We start from the raw sequence: 25,750 nt of genomic DNA, 5'->3' as shown, positions 1-25,750 counted from the left end.
CAGATAATGCAAAGCTTTCATCAAGGCAAAGGGTGGCTATTTGAAGAATCTCAAATATAAAATATATTTTGATTTAACACTTTTTTGGTTACTACATGATTTCATATGTGTTGTGTCATAGTTTTGATGTCTTCACTATTATTCTACAATGTAGAAAATAGTAAAAATAAAGAAAAACCCTTGAATGAGTAGGTGTTCTAAAACTTTGGGCCGGTAGTGTATGTCGGGAGGTTAAGGTTCTATCTGCATTTTTGTCAACATGTAATTATTGACGTAGCCTTGTTCTGTTCAATGTTCTCTACCTATATATTTCTCTAAATACCTCAATTCAAATTGCTGACACCATTCAAACCAATGAGGGTTCGGAACTTTGAAGCCAGTTCTCAGAATCATCTTTTTGCAGATAGAACCTTATATATTTTAGATCCCAGTGCCATTGATTTCTGTGCAGTTCAGTTCAGTTGTTCAGTTTTAGCATGGTTTCTATCCCTTTCGACTCACATGATTGACTTTGACTTAAATTAACACATCAGACATGTCATGATCAGGAACTACATTTCAGCAAAAAGACATAGGCTAACAGTTGACTGCGCTGTTACTGCCATTCTGAGACGTAGGGCTGACTAATACGATCTAATTAATCGGATAAAGTTAGCTGAATCTAAATTTGACCTTGTATTTCATTGAGGGACATGATTTAGAGTGTGTGTGTGTCTGCCTGCCTGCCTGCTCAGAGACAATAACCAGTACTGAAGGTTTAGGCTAGAGGCTGGGCTCAGTGTTTACTCTAACCCGTGTGCCGCATGGTGCCACAGCATGGAGCTTGGTGTCCCAGGAGCCCAGCTGAGCCCGCCTGGTACCCAGACAATGGCTGCCTTCATCCTGGCTTCCTCCTCCCTCCATCCCTGTCTGCCTCCATCCTCTCTGGACCACCTTGTGATCTGGGGCAGAGGTTGCCAGGTCTGATCGTGAAAGGCCTAAAATAATATCTGTTTCTAGTTAAATGACTTGGAATATACAGAAAAGTACATCTTGCCTATTCTAATGTAACTTAGAGGAAGCCCACGATCTTGCCGTGGAACTTGGTTTGGGATTTGAGAGTACTCATCTTGCATCTTTTTGGAAGCTTTGACTTATTTTGCGTAGTGATCTGACATTTAAAACTGTGTATGAGAGAGTGAATCCTTGTCAGTTTGTGTAATTGTGCAGGTGGTAGTTAACTACGCACATATAGAACACAGCTAACCACATCCTGTACATATAGAACTAACATAGAGGCCTCTTCCTCTCAAATTAACTGGCATCTGAACACTGCTAAGAATCTTACAAAAAATACATTTCAACATGTTTTCACCGTGCCCTCTCTGAGTCTAGCTTCTGTTTGGACATTTTGGATAAATTTGATTCAATTATATTCTTGGAAATCCTAAGAGTGTGTTGCATTGGCTTTCAAAGATTGTTATCAAAATTAGGCACTGCTTCATCTGGGGAAAATAAAACAGTTTAGCATCAGTCTAGAGAAACAGATTGGCCACTGCTGTCTTTTCCATTTGGGTGTTACATACACCGTGGTTCACGTTGGCCAGCGCCTTGCCTCCTGTGAACCTAAGCTTGTGCCTGTGTTTGATCATATGTGTGTGCAGTGGCGGTCGGTGCCGTTTAAGATGAGGGTGGACGATTTTCTTTATTTAGGAGCGTGGCCTTATTTCTATTACAGCATTTGGATTCACACAGCTCAATGTAACATCGATAGGTTTAGGCCAGGGTTTTCCAACCCTGTCCCTGGAGAGCTACCTTCCTGTAGGTTTTCACTCCAACCCAAGTTGTAACTAAGATGATTCAGCTTATCAACCAGCTAATTATTAGAATCAGGTGTGCTAGATTGGGGTTGGAGCAAAAACCTACAGAACGGCTGCAGGGCTGGAGAGCCCTGGTTTAGGCTACTACATGATACTTGATTTTTCCCTATACCCACCATGAGGTTGCTACAACCTAGCCAACAAATGATGGTTTACAATGTAGGTGCACAGGTCATGAACATTCTTAGTAATTAAGGTTGACAGACCGTGACATTCAATAACGCCTTGTACACTCTTGCCTGCATCTAGCTGATCTACAGGTGTAATCATTAGTCCAACAATTGCAAACGAGAGTTGCTATTGGACAAATTCAGGTATGTTTATCCACATTTGCTTCTGTTTAATTTTTTTTTTTTTTTACAGGAATGGCAGATTGAATACATCCCTGATCACCCGCAAACACAGTTCACTTTCATAGCAGCCATATATAAACAGCATGATCACTTTGCTTATTGTATAACTCCTTCTCGCATCTACGCGCTCTCCTCCTCTAACCTTTTCCCTTCGCTTGCAACGCTAACTGCTACTCACAGCCTACATTGTCATCACCATATTAGCTAACGTCCTAGTCAACATAGCTAGTAGAACTAACGCGTTAGTAAACCCGCTACAATCATGCAGTACAGTGTTCAGCAAGCTGTTTAGCAGTCAACTACACCACATTTTATGCACTGCAGTGCTAAGCTAGCTGTAACTTGTGCTTTCAGTACTAGATTCATTCTCTGATCCCTTGATTGTTTGGATAACATGTCAGTTCATGCTGCAACAGCTCTGATAGGTTGGAGGACATCCTCCGGATGTTGTCACAATGACATTGTAAGTCTATGGAAGGGGGTGAGAACCATGAGCCTCCTAGGTTTTGTATTGAAGTCAATGTATCCAGAGGAGGACTGAAGCTAGCTGTCCTCCGGCTACACCATGGTGCTACCCTACAGAGTGCTGTTGAGGCTACTGTAGACCTTCATTGCAAAACAGTGTGTTTTGAATTAATTATTTGGTGACGTGATATGTATTATAGTTTAATCTAACCCTAACTTTAATGTTTCACTATTTTTATCTTTATGAAATTCACTGAGAAGGATGGTTCTCCCCTTCCTCCTCTGAGGAGCCTACACTGGTGTGTGTGTACCTTGCTGTGGGCTGCTAGACTGCTGTGCCGTTTCACTGTCACACAGGCTGTTGTCTCGTTATTTTCAGCTCATACCGGATGTGATTCAGATTGGGAGATTGTGTTATTGACAAGACAAACCACACACATTCATAAACACCCACACTTTGGGAGGATTTCTGTTAAGGGTGCTGGGCTCCCCCTGAGCTTATGCATTTAAAGGTAAGTATGGGCTAGGTTTCGTTTTTGGTGTGCATGAACAGTTTGTTTTACTGTTGGGCTTGGAAACTGGTTCACAGATGCTGAGTGGAAATTAAAGCAGTGCTCAAGCCGGGAAAACCTTTGAAAGATTAACGAAACTCTTTCATCTCATTGAGCACTTTGTCATTTCCTGTCCTCAAAACACACACAGCCCATGCAGGTGATTCTCAACTCCCTTCTCAAACCCTCACATTGTATTCTATGCTTCTCTACAAACGATGCAGACAACTCTGTCATTCGATTGTTTTAATCTAAACGTCACTGTTTATATCATTACTGTTATACAAAGCATCAGGGTCACAGGAATAGGCAGTGGGAGGCCTGTGCATCATGTGACAGATAAAGGGACGCGTATGGGTTACCTTGTCTGAGAAATACACAGGAAGCCCTTGGTAACTATTCCTTCCTCTTCCAAGAAACATGAATCTGTGATGTGACTCATAACAGGAGGAGAAAGGTGTTGGTCAAGGAGCACCGTTTCCTAGAAGGCTATGCACTCATTAAGACATTTTGTAGAATTCATCTGTGAAATTAAAGATGTCCAGATAAAGCTGACAAACATGACGTTTTCACTTTAGTCTTTTCTCAGAGTTTCATATTTCCCTGCTATGCTGCCTGCTACATGAGCCAATGACTACTTGAGCACTTGTTAACACTCTTTATCATACTGTGCAGTTTACTTGAATGTGGTCATAAATGTACAAATTAAGCTTTAACCATATATGAAAATGCTACTTTGAGAAACATTTTGTTAGAGTGGATATGCGTTATTACACAAGTTGTAACATGTTTATAGTAGTGTTGTCCAGAAAGTGCAAGTACTATTGTAACAGTTATTATGTTGCAATAAACAGCTGTTGCTATGTCAGCAGGTGGAGCTGTAGAAGCCATCTGACAACAAACTGTGAACAAAGTTTCAGACACTGATAAGTAGTGGTTCGGATTGGCTACATAGTGTACCAATAGAAAGCTCATATGCGGAAACAATGGTAGAGAGAAGTCGTGTGACGCTATTTTTGGTGCTACCCGCTTAGATGTCTATTTTCGTCTTCTTCAGGGGCTGGACATACCAAGTTGCTTGCGATAACTAATTATTTCTCCCTCACTTGTAGGCTACTGACGAATCTCATCCTTGGCCACTGGTCTCTTTCCCTGTATGTTACTAGACAGTCATTTCACAAGTAGTCTTCACAGGACGAGTAACAGACATTGGCTTTTTGGAGGAATATTTATAATGTGGATTTAGAACCTGTTGCGTTGTTGTGACATTCTTACAAGGTAACACATTTTCTTTCATGTGCATAACTTGTGGATATCAGATAATTGTTCTGTGTTATACAGTATTGCAGCAGTAGGCTAACCTACCTACCCGATGAATCTAACTGACAGAATGTAGCCTATTATTGGTACGTGCAGTTAGGTCTGTCATTCTAGAAATAGGCAGCTAGGCTACATTTCGAAACATAAGTCAATTTCAAAGGGGCTACAACCATCGTATCCTGGTGGGATGTCTTTTAAACGCTGCCCTCTGTAAGCAGATGTTCAGGGCAGCAGTTTCTTTTCAGAGTGAGAGAATGCATTCCATTGCTGAATTGTTACACATTTCTCGGGAAAATGTCTTACAATTGTCAGGTTCTTTGTTTTAAACAGCCTACACTTTTCATATACTTTAAGTTAGCTATCATATAGGGGGCATGGATAATTCATTGCTGGTGGTTGTGAGTAATAAACTTTATCTCCCCCGTCTGCAGATGGAATCACGGCGTCGGGACCTACCGTAGACAAAGACCGACGGGACAGCTTTTTTTCAAGAGTGTCAGGTAGCCCCCCTAAACTTGTCAGTTGAACCGTGCACTAACAAATATGTAACAACTCATTGCCACATATCACCTCACTGTTTTCAGAATAGTAGACTTACAAATATTATAGAATTTTCCTCCAGAATGAGCCATAAGTTTAGATAGGCTACATCTGTTTGCAAATTAGTCATCCCCAACCAACTATTCAAGGTTGTTTGAGCAGGTCTCAAAAGTAATGCAGTTTTCAGAAACTGTCAGACCTAGCCTATCTATGCACTGACAAATATGGAAATATTCAGAAGAAACATTGTTCTGGTATATGCTGCTAATGAACATGTTTATTTTTTTCATGATTTGTCACTAGCATGATTCTCTAGATATATTTACTTTTAGAGCAACACAGAAGTGAGAGCATGCAAGCACACCACAAGACTACAGTAGGGTTGGCTAGGGGATCCTATGTTCTCACACCACAAGACTACAGTAGGGTTGGCTAGGGGATCTTATGTTCTCACACCACAAGACTACAGTAGGGTTGGCTAGGGGATCCTATGTTCTCACACCACAAGACTACAGTAGGGTTGGCTAGGGGATCCTATGTTCTCACACCACAAGACTACAGTAGGGTTGGCTAGGGGATCTTATGTTCTCACACCACAAGACTACAGTAGGGTTGGCTAGGGGATCCTATGTTTTCATACCACAAGACTACAGTAGGGTTGGCTAGGGGATCCTATGTTCTCACACCACAAGACTACAGTAGGGTTGGCTAGGGGATCCTATGTTCTCACACCACAAGACTACAGTAGGGTTGGCTAGGGGATCCTATGTTCTCACACCACAAGACTACAGTAGGGTTGGATAGGGGATCCTATGTTCTCACACCACAAGACTACAGTAGGGTTGGCTAGGGGATCCTATGTTCTCACACCACAAGACTACAGTAGGGTTGGCTAGGGGATCCTATGTTCTCACACCACAAGACTACAGTAGGGTTGGCTAGGGGATCCTATGTTCTCACACCACAAGACTACAGTAGGGTTGGCTAGGGGATCCTATGTTCTTATGTTCTCACACCACAAAGTACTACCAGAATAACAAAGTAAACACAGTACATATGAAGAAGTAAAACATGTACAGCATCTGTTTATTTTGTACTTTTAGAAAGGCTAATGTGTGTGTGGAATAGTTAGCACTGAGAGCTAAAGTCTGACTGTGCATTAGATCTGAGTGATAGCCCTAGCTCTTGCTGTGCCAGGCATATGTTCCATCTATGCAAAAGAAGCCATCTTCCTGGAAAAACAGAGTGAGGTCATGTCCGAAGCTGCAGTGTCCCATTTCATGTGTCAGTCCGGGCCAACTGACACGGCCCTTCTCTTTTGTGTCCCTCTAATCTGTCTAGGGTTGAAAAACGAGGGTGTATTAGTTGACCAGTATACTACCATAATTTTGGTATCTTTCAAGGATTTGATGTCATCTATCACAAGACATCTAGTAACCCTTTTGGTACTTCTGATTATCACAGGTGTCTAATAATGTCTGGCCTTCTGTGTGACCGTCTCACATGTAAAATACAGTATTTGAAATAATTAAATAAGATGATTAAAAAAAAATATGACAAAGCTGTTAATCATTATCCTCCAACTTAGTGAATACCATTGGGGTTTAATATGGTGTATTTATTTGACTATGTCAATATGTATTTGTTTTCAATGTTTTTTGGCGTCAAACTGGTGGCAGTTGTGAAAAAAGGCAATAGTTGGAAGAGTTGCATAGTTAATTAAAATTGTTGTTAAGATGCTTTTTTCATTAATTAGGCTATATTCTATTGAACCATATGGTTTATCTACTAGAAACTCATGGACAATATGAATACTATATATTAATGCATTTTAAAAAAAGTTATTCAAGTATAAATTACCAAAATTACAACAGATTGCCATAGATTTTCTTTAATTACCAAAATGACTGAAGATTTCGTTAACTTTGGTAAATGACCGGTAGCTTTACAACCCTCTAATCTGTCCCTATTCATCAGAACGCTCTGCCTCTCATTCTCCTGTAGCTGTTAATGCTGCTCCGATGAAACACAACAATCCCCCTTTACGAAGTGAAGTCAACGAGGTTATTAAAACTAGTCTGTGGTCAGTCAGTACCTCGTTGTGGTTGTTACTCAGCTCCTCCTGGTGTGATTCTACTGCCACAATGGGTCTTTGTAGAGGGAAGATAATGTCTCCGTGGTGGGTTATGTGCCCAGGTAATAGTCATGTATCATTCCATAGCATGAAGCTCAGCATCAGTTCAATATCTTTCCTAGTCATTTAGATTTGGATCATGCCACCCTGTTCAGAGACTGGAACCAAGTACGTGTCTGTGGTTTGGTCTTTGCCTGGACGAGGTATCTGTTGCTTGTAAAACCACCTAGTGAAGAGGATGGGAACCTAATAAACATATAGTATTACTTTTCCTTAACATACCAGGAGAGGAGGAAAATGTAGAGTGATCACAATAGCACGATTGTTTTGCAGGGAGCTGCAGTAAAGATCAAGTTTCTGGTTGAAACCAGGGTCAGCTGACTCCCTCCTTCCCTCCACGCCGTTGCTGCTGTCTTGAGAGAAAAAGCTTGAACTTAACTCTTTTATACTTAGTCAGGGAGCCGGAGACTTTTATTCCTGTCTTATTCCTACTGTATGTACGACACTACTGAAGTCGGATGGATTGATGGTTCGCGCTGCCTTATATCCATCAAGTCATTTGATATAGTTAGAGTTTCATTATCCTTGTAGGGCCAGACCTTGTGATCTCTGGAACGTTGTTGAACGTTAAATGTGAGTCTGGATCCCTGAGCTAACGCAGGCCTGTAAATTCTGCTGTGTCAAATCAATTAGTCAGGGTTTACCCTGGTGACTTGTCCTATTTAAGTTGTCCAGAATTTGCTTTAGTAGTGGCAGCATATGCCTATAGCATTTCCCTCTGAGGCCAGTTGGACATGCTAGAAAGTTCAACTTCCAGCTCTGCACCAGGAGCTCTGTCTCTGTACTCAGGTAGTGGCGGTCTGGGCGCTGGTCTATTGGCTGTCAATGGTTTGTGCGGTGGCAGTCAGACTCAAAGACCCATGACCGTGGGTGACTTGTACTGGTCTAGGGTCAGATTGCCTGTTGTTGCCAGGCAGGTATGTGATCCCCTTTAGTCTCCGGCGTCTGGCCTGTGTAATGCAGACCACGCGAAAAGAGCAAAGGCCATGGAGAGCTGCTATCCCAGGATGCACTGTGGCTCTCCTCTCTACCGTTCTCTGGTAGTCAGGTCAGATCAGTTCGTGTGAGGCTGTTGCTATAACAACAAGCAGGGAATCATAGTCTCACCTGTCTCTATCCTCCACATCACCCCTTCTCTTTTTTTCTCTTGCTTAAAGTTTATGCTTGATACTGCAATGTCTTCGATAGACAAAATCCCTTTGCTTTACTAGAACATGGCTGTTCACAGAGCACCACTAGTCTATAACATGGCCTTCCTGTGGTAACTTTAAATGCCAGGAACCAAGAAAATATATCTACTTCTAGATGGGAGGCTTGTTTACTGGATTTAGAGATTGATACGTTTCTGGTCTCTGATAGCGACTGCGGGTTTGCAGTTATGTATTCAGTATGTGTGTGCGTTACCAAGAATGTTAACGTCCTCTTGTTTTTGTTCATTCAGTCAGAAAAGTGTGACTGCATATTCATGAGGTGTGTTCCCTTCAAAGGTTTTCCCAGAACAGTTGTTAAAGTTTAAAGTCTCAGAGTTGGAGAGAAGAAAGGGGGGGAGATAGATAACGAGGGAGAGAAAAAAACTTGATAACTGCAGAGGGACTCAAACTTGGTATAAAAAAAAGATGAGCAGGCAGAGCGAGTGAGCAGGCAGGAGAGAGTGAGCGGGCAGAGCGAGTGAGCGGGCAGAGCGAGTGAGCGGGCAGAGCGAGTGAGCGGGCAGAGCGAGTGAGCGGGCAGAGCGAGTGAGCGGGCAGAGCGAGCGACTGAGCGGGCAGAGCGAGCGACTGAGCGGGCAGAGCGAGCGACTGAGCGGGCAGAGCGAGCGAGCGAGCAGGCAGAGCGAGCGAGCAGGCAGAGCGAGTGATGGAGGGCGAGCGAGAGCGAGAGAGATTCCAAATTTGAACTTTTCCCAGAGGAAAAACTAAAAATACTCATGGGCGAAGGAGCAATGGCTCCTCTTGCAGCCAAATATGTATTTGCCTGCCATAGCCTGAGGGACACTGAATAATAACATCTGCATAGTAAGCAGTAACTTACTTATTATTACTGTTATTGTTATTACTATTATTGTTGTTTATCATTCCAAATAGTAGTGGTATGGGTGGTAATGGTAATGATAGCAGTTTAGTGGTGGTGGTAGTAGACCGTTTAGTGGTGGTGGTAGTAGACCGTTTAGTGGTGGTGGTAGTAGACCGTGGAGGTGAAGATGACCGTTATTTCGAGAGAGCGGGAGAGAGCGGGAGAGAGCGGGAGAGAGAGCGGGAGAGAGAGCGGGAGAGAGAGCGGGAGAGAGAGCGGGCGCGAGAGAGAGAGCGGGCGAGAGAGAGAGCGGGCGAGAGAGAGAGCGGGCGAGAGAGAGAGCGGGCGAGAGAGAGAGAGAGCGGGCGGGCGAGAGAGAGAGAGAGAGAGCGGGCGAGAGAGAGAGAGAGAGAGAGCGGGCGAGAGAGAGAGAGAGAGAGCGGGCGAGAGAGAGAGAGAGAGCGGGCGAGAGAGAGAGAGAGAGAGCGGGCGCGAGAGAGAGAGAGAGAGAGAGAGCGGGCGAGAGAGAGAGAGAGAGAGCGAGAGAGAGAGAGAGAGAGCGGGCGAGAGAGAGAGAGAGAGAGAGCGGGCGAGAGAGAGAGCGGGAGAGAGAGAGAGAGCGGGCGAGAGAGCGGGCGAGAGAGCGAGAGAGAGAGAGAGAGAGAGAGAGAGAGAGAGAGAGAGAGAGAGAGAGAGAGAGAGAGAGAGAGAGAGAGAGAGAGAGAGAGAGAGAGAGAGAGAGAGAGAGAGAGAGAGAGAGAGAGAGAGAGAGCGGGGGAGAGAGAGAGAGAGAGAGCGGGAGAGAGAGAGAGAGAGAGAGCGGGAGAGAGAGAGAGAGAGAGAGAGAGAGAGAGAGAGAGAGAGAGAGAGAGAGAGAGAGAGAGAGAGAGAGAGAGAGAGAGAGAGAGAGAGAGAGAGAGAGAGCAGATGTAAGGATGTCAGAAATATGTAATTATCTGCATATTTGTGTGTGCTCATGTGCAGTTTAACTTAAACCACTGAATTATACCGTAGCCTCTCAGTAGCCGCGCAGGAAGCAGTAAACGTAGCAGAAACTCTCCTTCATGACTGTCTCTGCCAAGCTGGCCTTTGCTTGTTCTGTTTTCACAGTACCTTAGGGTTAGCCACCCAGGGGCCTTCCTCTATTCTTCTCCATCTCTCCCCACCCAGTGGCCCTCCTCTCCCCACCCAGTGGCCCTCCTCTCCCCACCCAGTGGCCCTCCTCTCCTACATTTCTCCCCACCCAGTGGCCCTCCTCTCCTCCATCTCTCCCCACCCAGTGGCCCTCCTCTCCTCCATCTCTCCCCACCCAGTGGCCCTCCTCTCCTCCATCTCTCCCCACCCAGTGGCCCTCCTCTCCTCCATCTCTCCCCACCCAGTGGCCCTCCTCTCCTCCATCTCTCCCCACCCAGTGGCCCTCCTCTCCTGCATCTCTCCCCACCCAGTGGCCCTCCTCTCCTCCATCTCTCCCCACCCAGTGGCCCTCTTCTCCCCCATTTCTCCCCACACAGGGGCCTTCTCCTCCAGCATTCCCCACCCAGGAGCCAGGCCACAACTCAATACACAACACTCCCATAATGCTGACCTCTGACCTCTGAGTTAAGTGTCAGAACTTTTGTTTGCCTTTTCCGCTCAGGGTGAAGAGAGGGTGAAAAGGGAAGAAGAGGCTTCAGGGAAGAACAGTACTCCAACAGTGGAACTGAACTTGTAACTACCATGTAACTGCCATGTTTTATTTGTAATGACAAATTCCACATAAAGTTTGACTTTAATGAAAGCATCTCGCATAGTGTTTCTCTTTGAAGTCATGGTTATATAGTAAATTAAATCTAATGTTATTTGTCACATGCACCGAATACAACCGGTGTAGACCTTATATGCTTACTTACAAGCCCTTAACCAACAATGCAGTTTAAGAAAAATAAGTGTAAAGAAAGTATTTACTGAAAAAAAAGAAATTACAAATAAAAAACAACAACGAATAATTAAAGGGCAACAATAAAATAACAGTATCGAGGCTATATACAGGGGTTACCGGTACAGAGTCAATGTGCATGTAGATAGAGGTAAAGTGACAATGCATAGATAATAAACAGTGAGTAGCAGCAGCGTAAAAATGGGGGTGGGGCGGGTGTCAATGCAAAAAGTCCGGGTTAGCTGTTCAGGAGTCTTATGGCTTGGGGGTAGAAGCTGTTAAGAAGCCTTTTGGACCTAGACTTGGTGCTCTGGTACCGCTTGCCGTGCGGTAGCAGAGAGAACAGTCTATGACTAGGGTGAGTCTATGACTTGGCCCCGGTGATGTACTGGGCCATACACACTACCCTCTGTAGTGCCTTGCGGTCGGAGGCCGAGCAGTTGCCATTACCAGACGGTGATGCAACCAGTCAGGATGCTCTTGATGGTGCAGATGTTGAACTTTTTTGAGGATCTGAGGAACCATGCCAAATCTTTTCAGTCTCCTGATGGGGAAATAGGCATTGTCGTGCCCTCTTCATGACTGTCTTGGTGTGTTTGGACCATGTTAGTTTGTTGGTGATGTGGACACCAAGGAACTTGATGCTCTCAACCTGCTCCACTGCAGCCCCGTCGATGTGAATGGGGGCGTGCTCGGTCCTCCTTTTCCTGTAGTCCATGATCATCTCCTTTGTCTTGATCACGTTGAGCAAGAAGTTGTTATCCTGGCACCACACTGCCAGGTCTCTGACCTCCTCCCTATAGGCTGTCTCATCGTTGTCGGTGATCAGGCCTACCACTGTTGTGTTTTCGTGCAAACTTAATGATGGTGTTGGATTCATGCTTGGCCACGCAGTCATGGGTGAAGAGGGAGTACAAGAGGGTACCGAGCACGCACCCCTGAGGGGCCCCAGTGTTGAGGATCAGCGTGGCAGATGTGTTGTTACCTACCCTTACCACCTGGGGGCTGCCCATCAGGAAGTCCAGGATCCAGTTGCAGAGGGAGGTGTTCAGTCCCAGGATCCTTAGCTTAGTGATGAGCTTTGAGGGCACTATGGTGTTGAATGCTGAGCTGCAGTCAATGATTAGCATTCTCACGTAGGTGTTCCTTTTGTCCTGGTGGGAAAGGGCAGTGTTGAGTGCAATAGGGATAGCATCATCTGTGGATCTGTTGGGGTGGTATGCAAATTGGAGTGGGTCTAGGGTTTCTGGTATAATGGTGTTGATGTGAGCCATGACCAGCTTTCCAAAGCACTTTATGGCTACAGACGTGAGTGCTACGGGTTGGTAGTCATTTAGGCAGGATACCTTAGTGTTCTTGGGCACAGGGACTATGGTGGTCTGCTTGAAACATGTTGGTATTACAGACTCGTCAGTGACAGGTTGAAAATGTCAGTGAAGACACTTGCCAGTTGGTCAGCGTATGCTCGGAGTACACGTCCTGGTAATCAGTTTGGCCCTACTGCATTGTGAATGTTGACCTGTTTAAAGGTCTTACTCACATCAGCTGTGGAGAGCGTGATCACACAGTCATCTGGAACAGCTGTTGCTCTCATGCCTGCTTCAGTGTATCTTGCCTCGAAGTAATTTAGCTCATCTGGTAGGCTCGTGTCACTGGGCAGCTCGCGGCTGTGCTTCCCTTTGTAATCCGTAATAGTTTAAGCTTTTCCACATCTGACGAGCGTCAGAGCCAGTGTAATACGATTCAATCTTAGTCCTGTATTGACGCTTTGCCTTTTTGATGGTTCGTCGGTTGGCATAGCGGAATTTCTTATAAGCGTTCAGGTTAGACTCTTGCTCCTTGAAAGCAGCAGCTCTACCCTTTGGTTCAGTGCGGATGTTACCTGTAATCCAAGGCTTCTGGTTGGGGTATGTACATACGGTCGCTGTGGGAACGACGTCATCAATGCACTTATTGATGAAGTCTGTGACTGAGGTGGTATACTACTTAATCCCATTGGAAGAATCCCGGAACATATTCCAGTCTGTGCCAGCAAAACAGTCCTATAGCTTAGCATCTGCTTCATCTGACCACTTCCGTATTGAGCGAGTCACTGGTACTTCCTGTTTTAGTTTTTACTTGTAAGCCGGAATCTTTAGGATAGAGTTATGGTCAGATTTGCCAAATGGAGTACGAGCTTTGTATGCGTCTCTGTGTGTGGAGTAAAGGTGGTCTCGAGTTTAATTTCCTCATGTAACATGCTGATAGAAATGAGGTAAAACGGATTTAAGTTTCCCTGCATTAAAGTCCCCGGGCACTAGGAGCGCCGACTCTGGATCAGCATTTTCTTGTTTGCTTATGGCCTTATACAGCTCGTTGAGTGCAGTCTTTGTGCCAGCATCGGTTTGTGGTGGTAAATAGACAGCTACGAAAAATATAGTGTGGTCTACAGCTTATCATGAGATACTCTACCTCAGGTGAGCAAAACCTTGAGACTTCCTTAATATTAGATTTTGTGCACCAGCTGTTATTGACATATATACACAGACCGCCACCCCTTGTCTAAACTGGAGGCAGCTGTTCTATCTTGCCGATGCACGGAAAACCCATCTAGCTGTATGTTATCCATGACGTCCTTCAGCCACGACTTGGTGAAACATAAGATATTACAGTTAATGTCCCGTTGGTAGGATAGTCTTGATCGGAGCTCATCCATTTTATTATCCAATGATTGCACGTTGGCTAATAGGACTGATGGTAGAGGTGGATTACCCACTCGCCGTCGGATCCTTACAAGGCACCCCGACCTACGTCCCCGATATCTCAGTTTCTTTTTGAATCACAGGGATTTGGGCCATGTCGGGTATCAGCAGTAAATCCTTGGCGTCCGACTCGTTAAAGAAAACATTTTATATCTAGTACGAGGTGAGTAATCGCCGTCTTGATACCCAGAAGGTCTTTTCGGTCATAAGAGACGGTGGTAGAAACATTATGTACAAAATTAGTTACAAATTACGCAAAAAAATTGGTTAGGAGCCCATAAAACGGCAGCCTTCTCCTCTCCAATCTCAGATGTGTGGTTGCTCCACCATGGTTCAGTGCAACAGGCTTGTGACACACCCACCCTGAGATGAGAGGCTGCTATGGAGGCCGTTACTGGGTGCATTCTCTAAACAACATGACCTAGAATGAAACGGCAGTAATTGATGCAACCTTCCATGTCGTACCACATCGGCTGCGGCACAGCACAGCGGCACTTGATGCGACTCGTCTGTCAGTAACGATGTTAAGTTTTTTATTTTCTCGCTAAGAGATAGGATGCTGATACAGTGGTGGCATGGCTGAGACAGGTGTGTGTTGTTGTGTGGTTTGTTGATGTGGGTGTGTTGGGCCAGGCTGACAAGGGGACCATGCTGATTCCTTTCCTTTGAAAGCTGCTGTGTTGTGTGTCTTATCTCACTGGGGCTTTGTGGGGAATGTGTTTGATTTCGGAGGTGAGTGGAGACACAAGGGCCAATAGGGTAGGTGAGCAGACCTGGAGGATGTAGGGTAAGACTAATATTGTCACTCTTGAGAGATAAAGATGTCATCTGTCACATCTTAGCTACAGCTCACCTGGCTACAGCTCACTTCCAGGGATCCATGTAATCTATTGTTCATCAGTTCCTGTGTGTTTGTGTGCATGTGTGTGTATGTGTGTGTGTCTTAGTGCTGAGCGATTAACTGGAATTTCTGTTATTTAGTTTTTTTTAAACTAATTCACCACTGTTCAATTATTTCATTTCAATTTAGTTTTTTTTCTTTTTTCTGTGAGCTCAATGGCAGTTTTTCTATAAATAAATAAGATCAACCCCAAACTGTGTGATGTAGTTTCCAACAGGCCAATATTCAACATAGTTTAGCGCAGAAAAGTGGTAATTAACTACAATGACCATAATCCATTCCGCGCCTACTTGTCTTGTCTGTTTCTTTTATACCTGATACATAAGAGACAGAAGGCGTGATTGAGGGATAGAAAGCAGTTGCTTCGAGGTATCTCTACCTAAAAAAAATACATGATCTAAGTGATTGATAGTTGGTATTCAGAGGTTGTAAAAGTATGCCTCATTTACTTTGAAGAACTACTAAAATAGTGATTGTCAGACAGCAGCTCTAAAGAAATGAGATGACTTAGAATTAAATAATACTATTTAAAAAATGTAGTATACACAATTGAAATATTGTATTAAAGTCATGTGAATAAATGATGGTTAATAAGTGATAAGCAGTAATGGACATCACTACCATCATGGGACTTTTATGAATTGTTTTATTCTGTGTTACAGCATTCACCCCACATAACGCATACTGCATTTAATGTTCAAAACAATTATTGAACTGATCATTCAGCGGTGTGTATTTGTGATGTGGTTGGTCCACTAGGGTCATCTCGACACAGAGGGACAGAGATGACTGGAATGTTTATGTAGTGAATGTGATTGAGTCTGAATTTAGAATGGCCTAGTATAGCTTTGACGTGCCTGCCGTGCACGGAATGCCTTGTAAAAATGATTCTAAAAACACCTGTCAAGACAAACGCAATGATTTAAATCTTGTTTTTATGACTGCTCAGAATAAGTTCAGCTTTTTAAAGGCACTTTACACGTCTTCATAAGCTTTATTTTGGAATCCTGCGATTCAATTGGACAAAATTATACACAGAGGTTAGCGTAGGTTGCAAGCACCACTAAGACAAACGCTATGGCAGGACACACACTATATGTTGCTATGGCAACAACGGCCCTTTCCCACGTTTCCCACAGACACAGCGGGCGCATTGGAAGGTGGTAGGTTACTTGAAGGAGAAACTGAGTTGAATAATTTGGTGCAATGTTTAGATTGAACACATCTAAGCAAAATATAAACTTTGTCATGTGGGTCGGCAGCTAGCCTAGCGGTTAAGAGCATTGGGCCAGTAACCGAAAGGTCACTGGTTCGAATTCCTGAGCAGACTAGGTGAAAAATCTGTCGATGTGCCCTTGAGCAAGGCACTTAACCCTAATTGCTCCTGTAAGTTGCTCTGGATATGAGTGTCTGATAAAGACACAAATGTAGAATGTCATGACAATATAGACTGATGGTATTCTGGACAAGTATGCCCATACCATCTATTGGCTGATTTGCTGATCTGAAGTGCAGGTCATCATTTTAAAGTGTTATGAAATGTGATAAGGGATAACGCTCTCTTCATTAACAAGGACCTTATAGGTATGACAAGTTCCTACACGATTTCCTCATTTCACAGATGGACCACTTAGAAGTAAAATCGTGGTGACCATTTTTATTTTAACCACTGATAGAGCATAGACTTTCACCAAATTGACAGGAGTTTCATGATTTTCTTTGTGGGGGTGGATTACCCCTTTAAGGGAGTGACTGACCGGATAGCCTCACCAGCTGCTTCTGAAGCAGAGGGTCTGAATGGCCCTGACAGCTGTGGATTCCTTCAGACCCTCAACAAAAAAAGAGAGAGGGAGGTATCAGGGTATACAGTATGTGAGTGACAGGTGTTATGATTGGAAATCCTGTCTTGCACAAGGTTGATTTAGCAACAGTTAAGAGAAAAACACCAATATCATGACGGTGGCAAGACACCACTGAATGCTGAGGAAGCACATGTTTTACAGTACGTTATTACTAATACAGTCAGGTTTATAGGAGTCAATGGCCTTGATGAAACAGAGTAGGTTTTAACTATCAATCCCTTACTAACTCTTCCATCTCTCTGTTGCTGTTGGTTAATTTGTTTGTTATCTTGGCGCCTATGTAGTGAGCGTTATCCATTAATTCACTCAGTTGAATGGGTAGCAGCTCCCCTTCAGCCATTTACTGGCTGGGCTACTGGCTGCATGAAGCTGGGGCTGGGGAGGCTGGAGAGGAGTCCTGCTGGCCCCTAGTCTTTCAGCTCAAATTCCATGTGAGGAAGAAAGTCTTTTTTTCACCCTCTACAGGAATAGCTTGGTCTTGACAATACTGAACTAGCAACACAATCATTTGACAGAGCCTGTCTGAATAGTTGTAGAGTTATATCTCTACACTCATGGTTTATTTGTAGATACATCTGGTGTACATTATGTTTACTACTGTTCATTTCAGAACAGCGTCACGTGGTTATTTAACAACAGTAGTAAAGTGCATATGTTCTATGTTTGCATCTGAAGTGTGTATTCGTGTTCATTTGGCCACTGAGCTTGGCTTTGGTTATAGCTTTACATAATACCATCTCACCAGAAGTTACTGGCTGGGAAGAAACCAAACCGAGGCTAAACTTTGCAAACAGGAAGTGTTTCTTTCTGTCTCATTGTTGTATTTTAATAGACTGCACTTCCTTTTGCCTGCTGTGGTTGCCATGGTTACATCCGCCCCCTGATCTCTGGTGGTGTTTATGGGATGGCCCAGGGCAAAGCAGAGCAAGGCCCTGTCTGTCTGTCTGAGAGCTGAGCTTGAATAACGGCAGTAAGAGTGAGAGAAGGAGGATGTGGTCTGCTCAAAGATGAGTACAGATGGGTGTAGCACCTCTGACTAATTATAGAGCACAGAAAGCAGAGGCAGAAGTGCTGCTGTGTGTTTTCATCTCTTGCTATTTTGAAACGTGGTTGGCTTGTTGTTTGGGACCTGGCCTTGTCTCTGTCTCTGTCCCCCTGTATGGGGCGGAAACATGAGTTCTGATCACTTAGACGTCCATGCTTGAGCAGGAAACCAAACAATAGACTACTATCAAAAACGATGTCAGGGGAGCAGTTGGTGGGGAGGGCTGTGTGTTTGTGTGCGTGTGTCTAATTTAAAAAAAAAAGGCTGAGCACTTTTCTGGTGAAGATTAAAGCTCTTGCTCTGTTCTCCCTGCTCTCTGGGGCTGTCTGGCTCTCTGGAACTCATATTCACACTGCTCCGTCTTTGTAGAGAGCGAGAGAAAGGGAGAGAGGGGATAGAGAAACTGCATAAGTGCAGAGGGACGCAGACACTTGGTTGTGGCCCCTTTAAGAGCGACTTAGGAGGTTTTAGGGCCCAGTTCTGAAAGCTTTTGTCCAACTTTTTGAACAGTGACAAATCTCACCCAATTAATACCAGTAGTATTTCAATCACCCATGTTACGGCAATGGAATCTTTCTAATGTTCCATAGTAACACATACTGTATGGAGAGACAGTGAAGCCCTCGTAGTACATGGCCCATCGTGTTGTTTTCTCTCTGCACCTCCTGAACCTGCAAAAGGAAACCTGTTTTGGAAACTCAGGTCAGGACAGAGGAAACTATAGCCTGGACAGAATGCATAATGCATAAACCTCTGCTCCACTGTCAAAGAAAGAGGTAGACACACACACACACAGTGAGTTGACATTGTTTCCCTTGTCTACAGGTACCTGTAATCTATTCTGTCTTGAACAGTGTGTATATAACGATATGTGTTTGTCTTAGCTGAGAAGTTAGAGAGAAAGTCTGTTTTTATTCAGAAATTAAACTGGTCTGTGTTTTCCCTGGAGCTGTCAGCCACTGTTGACAGGTCCATTTCACTTCACTATGTTTGTTATCCTTGTTATACAAGCTGCCCTGTGGGCAGAACCTTTCGATGCTGATCTCTCTTTCTCTCTATGCTAGAGCTGCTGCAATCAGATAACACACACACACACACACACAGAGGTAGGCCTCAGGTGATTTACATAACGATGAGGGCTGGAAGCACACCTTCCATTGGTTGTCTATAAATAGCTCTCTGGCAGCCCTGTCCTACCACACAATCAAATGAGCTGGCCTGATAGGATCACATCACACTATACCAGTCACACTGACAGGATCACATCACACTATACCAGTCACATTGACAGGATCACACTATACCAGTCACATTGACAGGATCACACTATACCAGTCACACTGACAGGATCACACTATACCAGTAAGACTGACAGGATCACACTATACCAGTAAGACTGACAGGATCACACTATACCAGTCACATTGACAGGATCACACTATACCAGTAAGACTGACAGGATCACACTATACCAGTCACATTGACAGGATCACACTATACCAGTCACATTGACAGGATCACACTATACCAGTCACACATCACACTATACCAGTCACATTGACAGGATCACATCACACTATACCAGTCACACTGACAGGATCACACTATACCAGTAAGACTGACAGGATCACACTATACCAGTCACATTGACAGGATCACACTATACCAGTCACATTGACAGGATCACACTATACCAGTCACACATCACACTATACCAGTCACATTGACAGGATCACATCACACTATACCAGTCACACTGACAGGATCACACTATACCAGTCACACTGACAGGATCACACTATACCAGTCACACTGACAGGATCACACTATACCAGTCACATTGACAGGATCACACTATACCAGTCACACTGACAGGATCACATCACACTATACCAGTCACATTGACAGGATCACACTATACCAGTCACATTGACAGGATCACACTATACCAGTAAGACTGACAGGATCACATCACACTATACCAGTCACACTGACAGGATCACACTATACCAGTCACACTGACAGGATCACACTATACCAGTCACACTGACAGGATCGCACTATACCAGTCACATTGACAGGATCACACTATACCAGTCACACTGACAGGATCACACTATACCAGTCACACTGACAGGATCACATCACACTATACCAGTCACATTGACAGGATCACACTATACCAGTCAAATTGACAGGATCACACTATACCAGTCACATTGACAGGATCACACTATACCAGTCACATTGACAGGATCACACTATACCAGTCACATTGACAGGATAACACTATACCAGTAAGACTGACAGGATCACATCACACTATACCAGTCACACTGACAGGATCACACTATACAAGTCACACTGACAGGATCACACTATACCAGTCACACAGACAGGATCACACTATACCAGTCACACTGACAGGATCACACTATACCAGTCACACTGACAGGATCACACTATACCAGTCACACTGACAGGATCACACTATACCAGTCACACTGACAGGATCACACTATACCAGTAAGACTGACAGGATCACACTATACCAGTAAGACTGACAGGATCACACTATACCAGTCACACAGACAGGATCACACTATACCAGTCACACTGACAGGATCACACTATACCAGTCACATTGACAGGATCACACTATACCAGTCACACATCACACTATACCAGTCACATTGACAGGATCACATCACACTATACCAGTCACACTGACAGGATCACACTATACCAGTAAGACTGACAGGATCACACTATACCAGTCACATTGACAGGATCACACTATACCAGTCACATTGACAGGATCACACTATACCAGTCACACATCACACTATACCAGTCACATTGACAGGATCACATCACACTATACCAGTCACACTGACAGGATCACACTATACCAGTCACACTGACAGGATCACACTATACCAGTCACACTGACAGGATCACACTATACCAGTCACATTGACAGGATCACATCACACTATACCAGTCACACTGACAGGATCACACTATACCAGTCACACTGACAGGATCACACTATACCAGTCACACTGACAGGATCACACTATACCAGTCACACTGACAGGATCACACTATACCAGTCACATTGACAGGATCACACTATACCAGTCACATTGACAGGATCACACTATACCAGTCACATTGACAGGATCACACTATACCAGTCACACTGACAGGATCACATCACACTATACCAGTCACATTGACAGGATCACACTATACCAGTCACATTGACAGGATCACACTATACCAGTAAGACTGACAGGATCACATCACACTATACCAGTCACACTGACAGGATCACACTATACCAGTCACACTGACAGGATCGCACTATACCAGTCACATTGACAGGATCACACTATACCAGTCACACTGACAGGATCACACTATACCAGTCACACTGACAGGATCACATCACACTATACCAGTCACATTGACAGGATCACACTATACCAGTCAAATTGACAGGATCACACTATACCAGTCACATTGACAGGATCACACTATACCAGTCACATTGACAGGATCACACTATACCAGTCACATTGACAGGATAACACTATACCAGTAAGACTGACAGGATCACATCACACTATACCAGTCACACTGACAGGATCACACTATACCAGTCACACTGACAGGATCACACTATACCAGTAAGACAGACAGGATCACACTATACCAGTCACACTGACAGGATCACACTATACCAGTCACACTGACAGGATCACACTATACCAGTCACACAGACAGGATCACACTATACCAGTCACACTGACAGGATCACACTATACCAGTCACACTGACAGGATCACACTATACCAGTCACACTGACAGGATCACACTATACCAGTAAGACTGACAGGATCACACTATACCAGTAAGACTGACAGGATCACACTATACCAGTAAGACTGACAGGATCACACTATACCAGTCACACAGACAGGATCACACTATACCAGTCACACTGACAGGATCACACTATACCAGTCACATTGACAGGATCACACTATACCAGTCACACATCACACTATACCAGTCACATTGACAGGATCACATCACACTATACCAGTCACACTGACAAGATCACACTATACCAGTAAGACTGACAGGATCACACTATACCAGTCACATTGACAGGATCACACTATACCAGTCACATTGACAGGATCACACTATACCAGTCACACATCACACTATACCAGTCACATTGACAGGATCACATCACACTATACCAGTCACACTGACAGGATCACACTATACCAGTCACACTGACAGGATCACACTATACCAGTCACACTGACAGGATCACACTATACCAGTCACACTGACAGGATCACACTATACCAGTCACATTGACAGGATCACACTATACCAGTCACATTGACAGGATCACACTATACCAGTCACACTGACAGGATCACACTATACCAGTAAGACTGACAGGATCACATCACACTATACCAGTCACACTGACAGGATCACACTATACCAGTCACACTGACAGGATCACACTATACCAGTCACACTGACAGGATCACACTATACCAGTAAGACTGACAGGATCACACTATACCAGTAAGACTGACAGGATCACACTATACCAGTCACACAGACAGGATCACACTATACCAGTCACACTGACAGGATCACACTATACCAGTCACATTGACAGGATCACACTATACCAGTCACACATCACACTATACCAGTCACATTGACAGGATCACATCACACTATACCAGTCACACTGACAGGATCACACTATACCAGTAAGACTGACAGGATCACACTATACCAGTCACATTGACAGGATCACACTATACCAGTCACATTGACAGGATCACACTATACCAGTCACACATCACACTATACCAGTCACATTGACAGGATCACATCACACTATACCAGTCACACTGACAGGATCACACTATACCAGTCACACTGACAGGATCACACTATACCAGTCACACTGACAGGATCACACTATACCAGTCACATTGACAGGATCACATCACACTATACCAGTCACACTGACAGGATCACACTATACCAGTCACACTGACAGGATCACACTATACCAGTCACACTGACAGGATCACACTATACCAGTCACACTGACAGGATCACACTATACCAGTCACATTGACAGGATCACACTATACCAGTCACATTGACAGGATCACACTATACCAGTCACACTGACAGGATCACATCACACTATACCAGTCACATTGACAGGATCACACTATACCAGTCACATTGACAGGATCACACTATACCAGTAAGACTGACAGGATCACATCACACTATACCAGTCACACTGACAGGATCACACTATACCAGTCACACTGACAGGATCACACTATACCAGTCACACTGACAGGATCGCACTATACCAGTCACATTGACAGGATCACACTATACCAGTCACACTGACAGGATCACACTATACCAGTCACACTGACAGGATCACATCACACTATACCAGTCACATTGACAGGATCACACTATACCAGTCAAATTGACAGGATCACACTATACCAGTCACATTGACAGGATCACACTATACCAGTCACATTGACAGGATCACACTATACCAGTCACATTGACAGGATAACACTATACCAGTAAGACTGACAGGATCACATCACACTATACCAGTCACACTGACAGGATCACACTATACAAGTCACACTGACAGGATCACACTATACCAGTAAGACAGACAGGATCACACTATACCAGTCACACTGACAGGATCACACTATACCAGTCACACTGACAGGATCACACTATACCAGTCACACTGACAGGATCACACTATACCAGTCACACTGACAGGATCGCACTATACCAGTCACATTGACAGGATCACACTATACCAGTCACACTGACAGGATCACACTATACCAGTCACACTGACAGGATCACATCACACTATACCAGTCACATTGACAGGATCACACTATACCAGTCACATTGACAGGATCACACTATACCAGTCACATTGACAGGATCACACTATACCAGTCACATTGACAGGATCACACTATACCAGTCACATTGACAGGATCACACTATACCAGTCACATTGACAGGATAACACTATACCAGTAAGACTGACAGGATCACATCACACTATACCAGTCACACTGACAGGATCACACTATACAAGTCACACTGACAGGATCACACTATACCAGTCACACAGACAGGATCACACTATACCAGTCACACTGACAGGATCACACTATACCAGTCACACTGACAGGATCACACTATACCAGTCACACTGACAGGATCACACTATACCAGTCACACTGACAGGATCACACTATACCAGTAAGACTGACAGGATCACACTATACCTGTAAGACTGACAGGATCACACTATACCAGTCACACAGACAGGATCACACTATACCAGTCACACTGACAGGATCACACTACACCAGTCACATTGACAGGATCACACTATACCAGTCACACATCACACTATACCAGTCACATTGACAGGATCACATCACACTATACCAGTCACACTGACAGGATCACACTATACCAGTAAGACTGACAGGATCACACTATACCAGTCACATTGACAGGATCACACTATACCAGTCACATTGACAGGATCACACTATACCAGTCACACATCACACTATACCAGTCACATTGACAGGATCACATCACACTATACCAGTCACACTGACAGGATCACACTATACCAGTAAGACTGACAGGATCACACTATACCAGTCACACTGACAGGATCACACTATACCAGTCACATTGACAGGATCACATCACACTATACCAGTCACACTGACAGGATCACACTATACCAGTCACACTGACAGGATCACACTATACCAGTCACACTGACAGGATCACACTATACCAGTCATACTGACAGGATCACACTATACCAGTTCCACATTGACAGGATCACACTATAACCAGTCAACATTGACAGGATCACACTATACCTATACCAGTCACATGACAGGATCACATCACACTATAGACCAAGCTCACATTGACAGGATCACACTATAACCAGTCACATTGACATGAGTCACACTATACGCAGTAGAGACTGAACAGGATCACATCACACTATAACCAGTCACACTGACAGGATCACAGCTAATAATATCCTAGTCACACTGGACAGGATCACACTATACCAGTCCACACTGACAGGAGCGCACTATACCAGATCACATTGACGATGATTCACCACTATAACCAGTCACACTGACAGGATCACACTATACCAGTCACCAGGGACAGGATCACATCACACTATAACCAGTTCACATTGACAGGATCACACTATACCAGTCCAAATTGAACAGGATCACACTATAACCATCACTTGTACAGGATCACACTATACCAGTGGACCAGCACATGGACAGGATCAACAACTATACAGTCACATTGACAGGATAACACTATACCAGTAAGACTGACAGGATCACATCACACTATACCAGTCACACTGACAGGATCACTATACAAGTCACACTGACAGGATCACAACTATACCAGTAAGACAGACAGGATCACACTATACCAGTCACACTGACAGGATCACACTATACCAGTCACACTGACAGGATCACACTATACCAGTCACACAGGACAGGATCACACTATACCAGTCACACTGACAGGATCCACACTATACCAGTCACACTGACAGGATCAACTATACCAGTCACACTGACAGGATCACACTATACAGTCAGACTGACAGGATCACACTATACCAGTAAGACTGACAGGATCACACTATACCAGTAAGACTGACAGGATCACACTATACCAGTCACACAGACAGGATCACACTATACCAGTCACACTGACAGGATCACACTATACCAGTCACATTGACAGGATCACACTATACCAGTCACACATCCACTATACCAGTCACA

The 25,750-nt window shown here is 44.2% G+C and overlaps 1 protein-coding gene across 1 annotated transcript in view; it reads left to right on the top strand.

The window, feature by feature from the left end:
* LOC120059181 (histone deacetylase 7-like) overlaps positions 1-25,750 on the top strand; it is a 67,397-nt gene that overhangs the window by 9,262 nt on the left and 32,385 nt on the right. Inside the window, exon 2 of the mRNA XM_039008032.1 lies at positions 4,980-5,048. Coding sequence (XP_038863960.1) covers positions 4,980-5,048 — 69 coding nt within the window. The remainder of the gene's footprint in view (positions 1-4,979; positions 5,049-25,750) is intronic.

The sequence above is a fragment of the Salvelinus namaycush genome, chromosome 14 (assembly GCF_016432855.1).
Source record: "Salvelinus namaycush isolate Seneca chromosome 14, SaNama_1.0, whole genome shotgun sequence".
NCBI lineage: Eukaryota > Metazoa > Chordata > Actinopteri > Salmoniformes > Salmonidae > Salvelinus > Salvelinus namaycush.
Note: the sequence above shows the minus strand (reverse complement) of the source record. Positions and strands in the feature narration are given on the sequence as shown.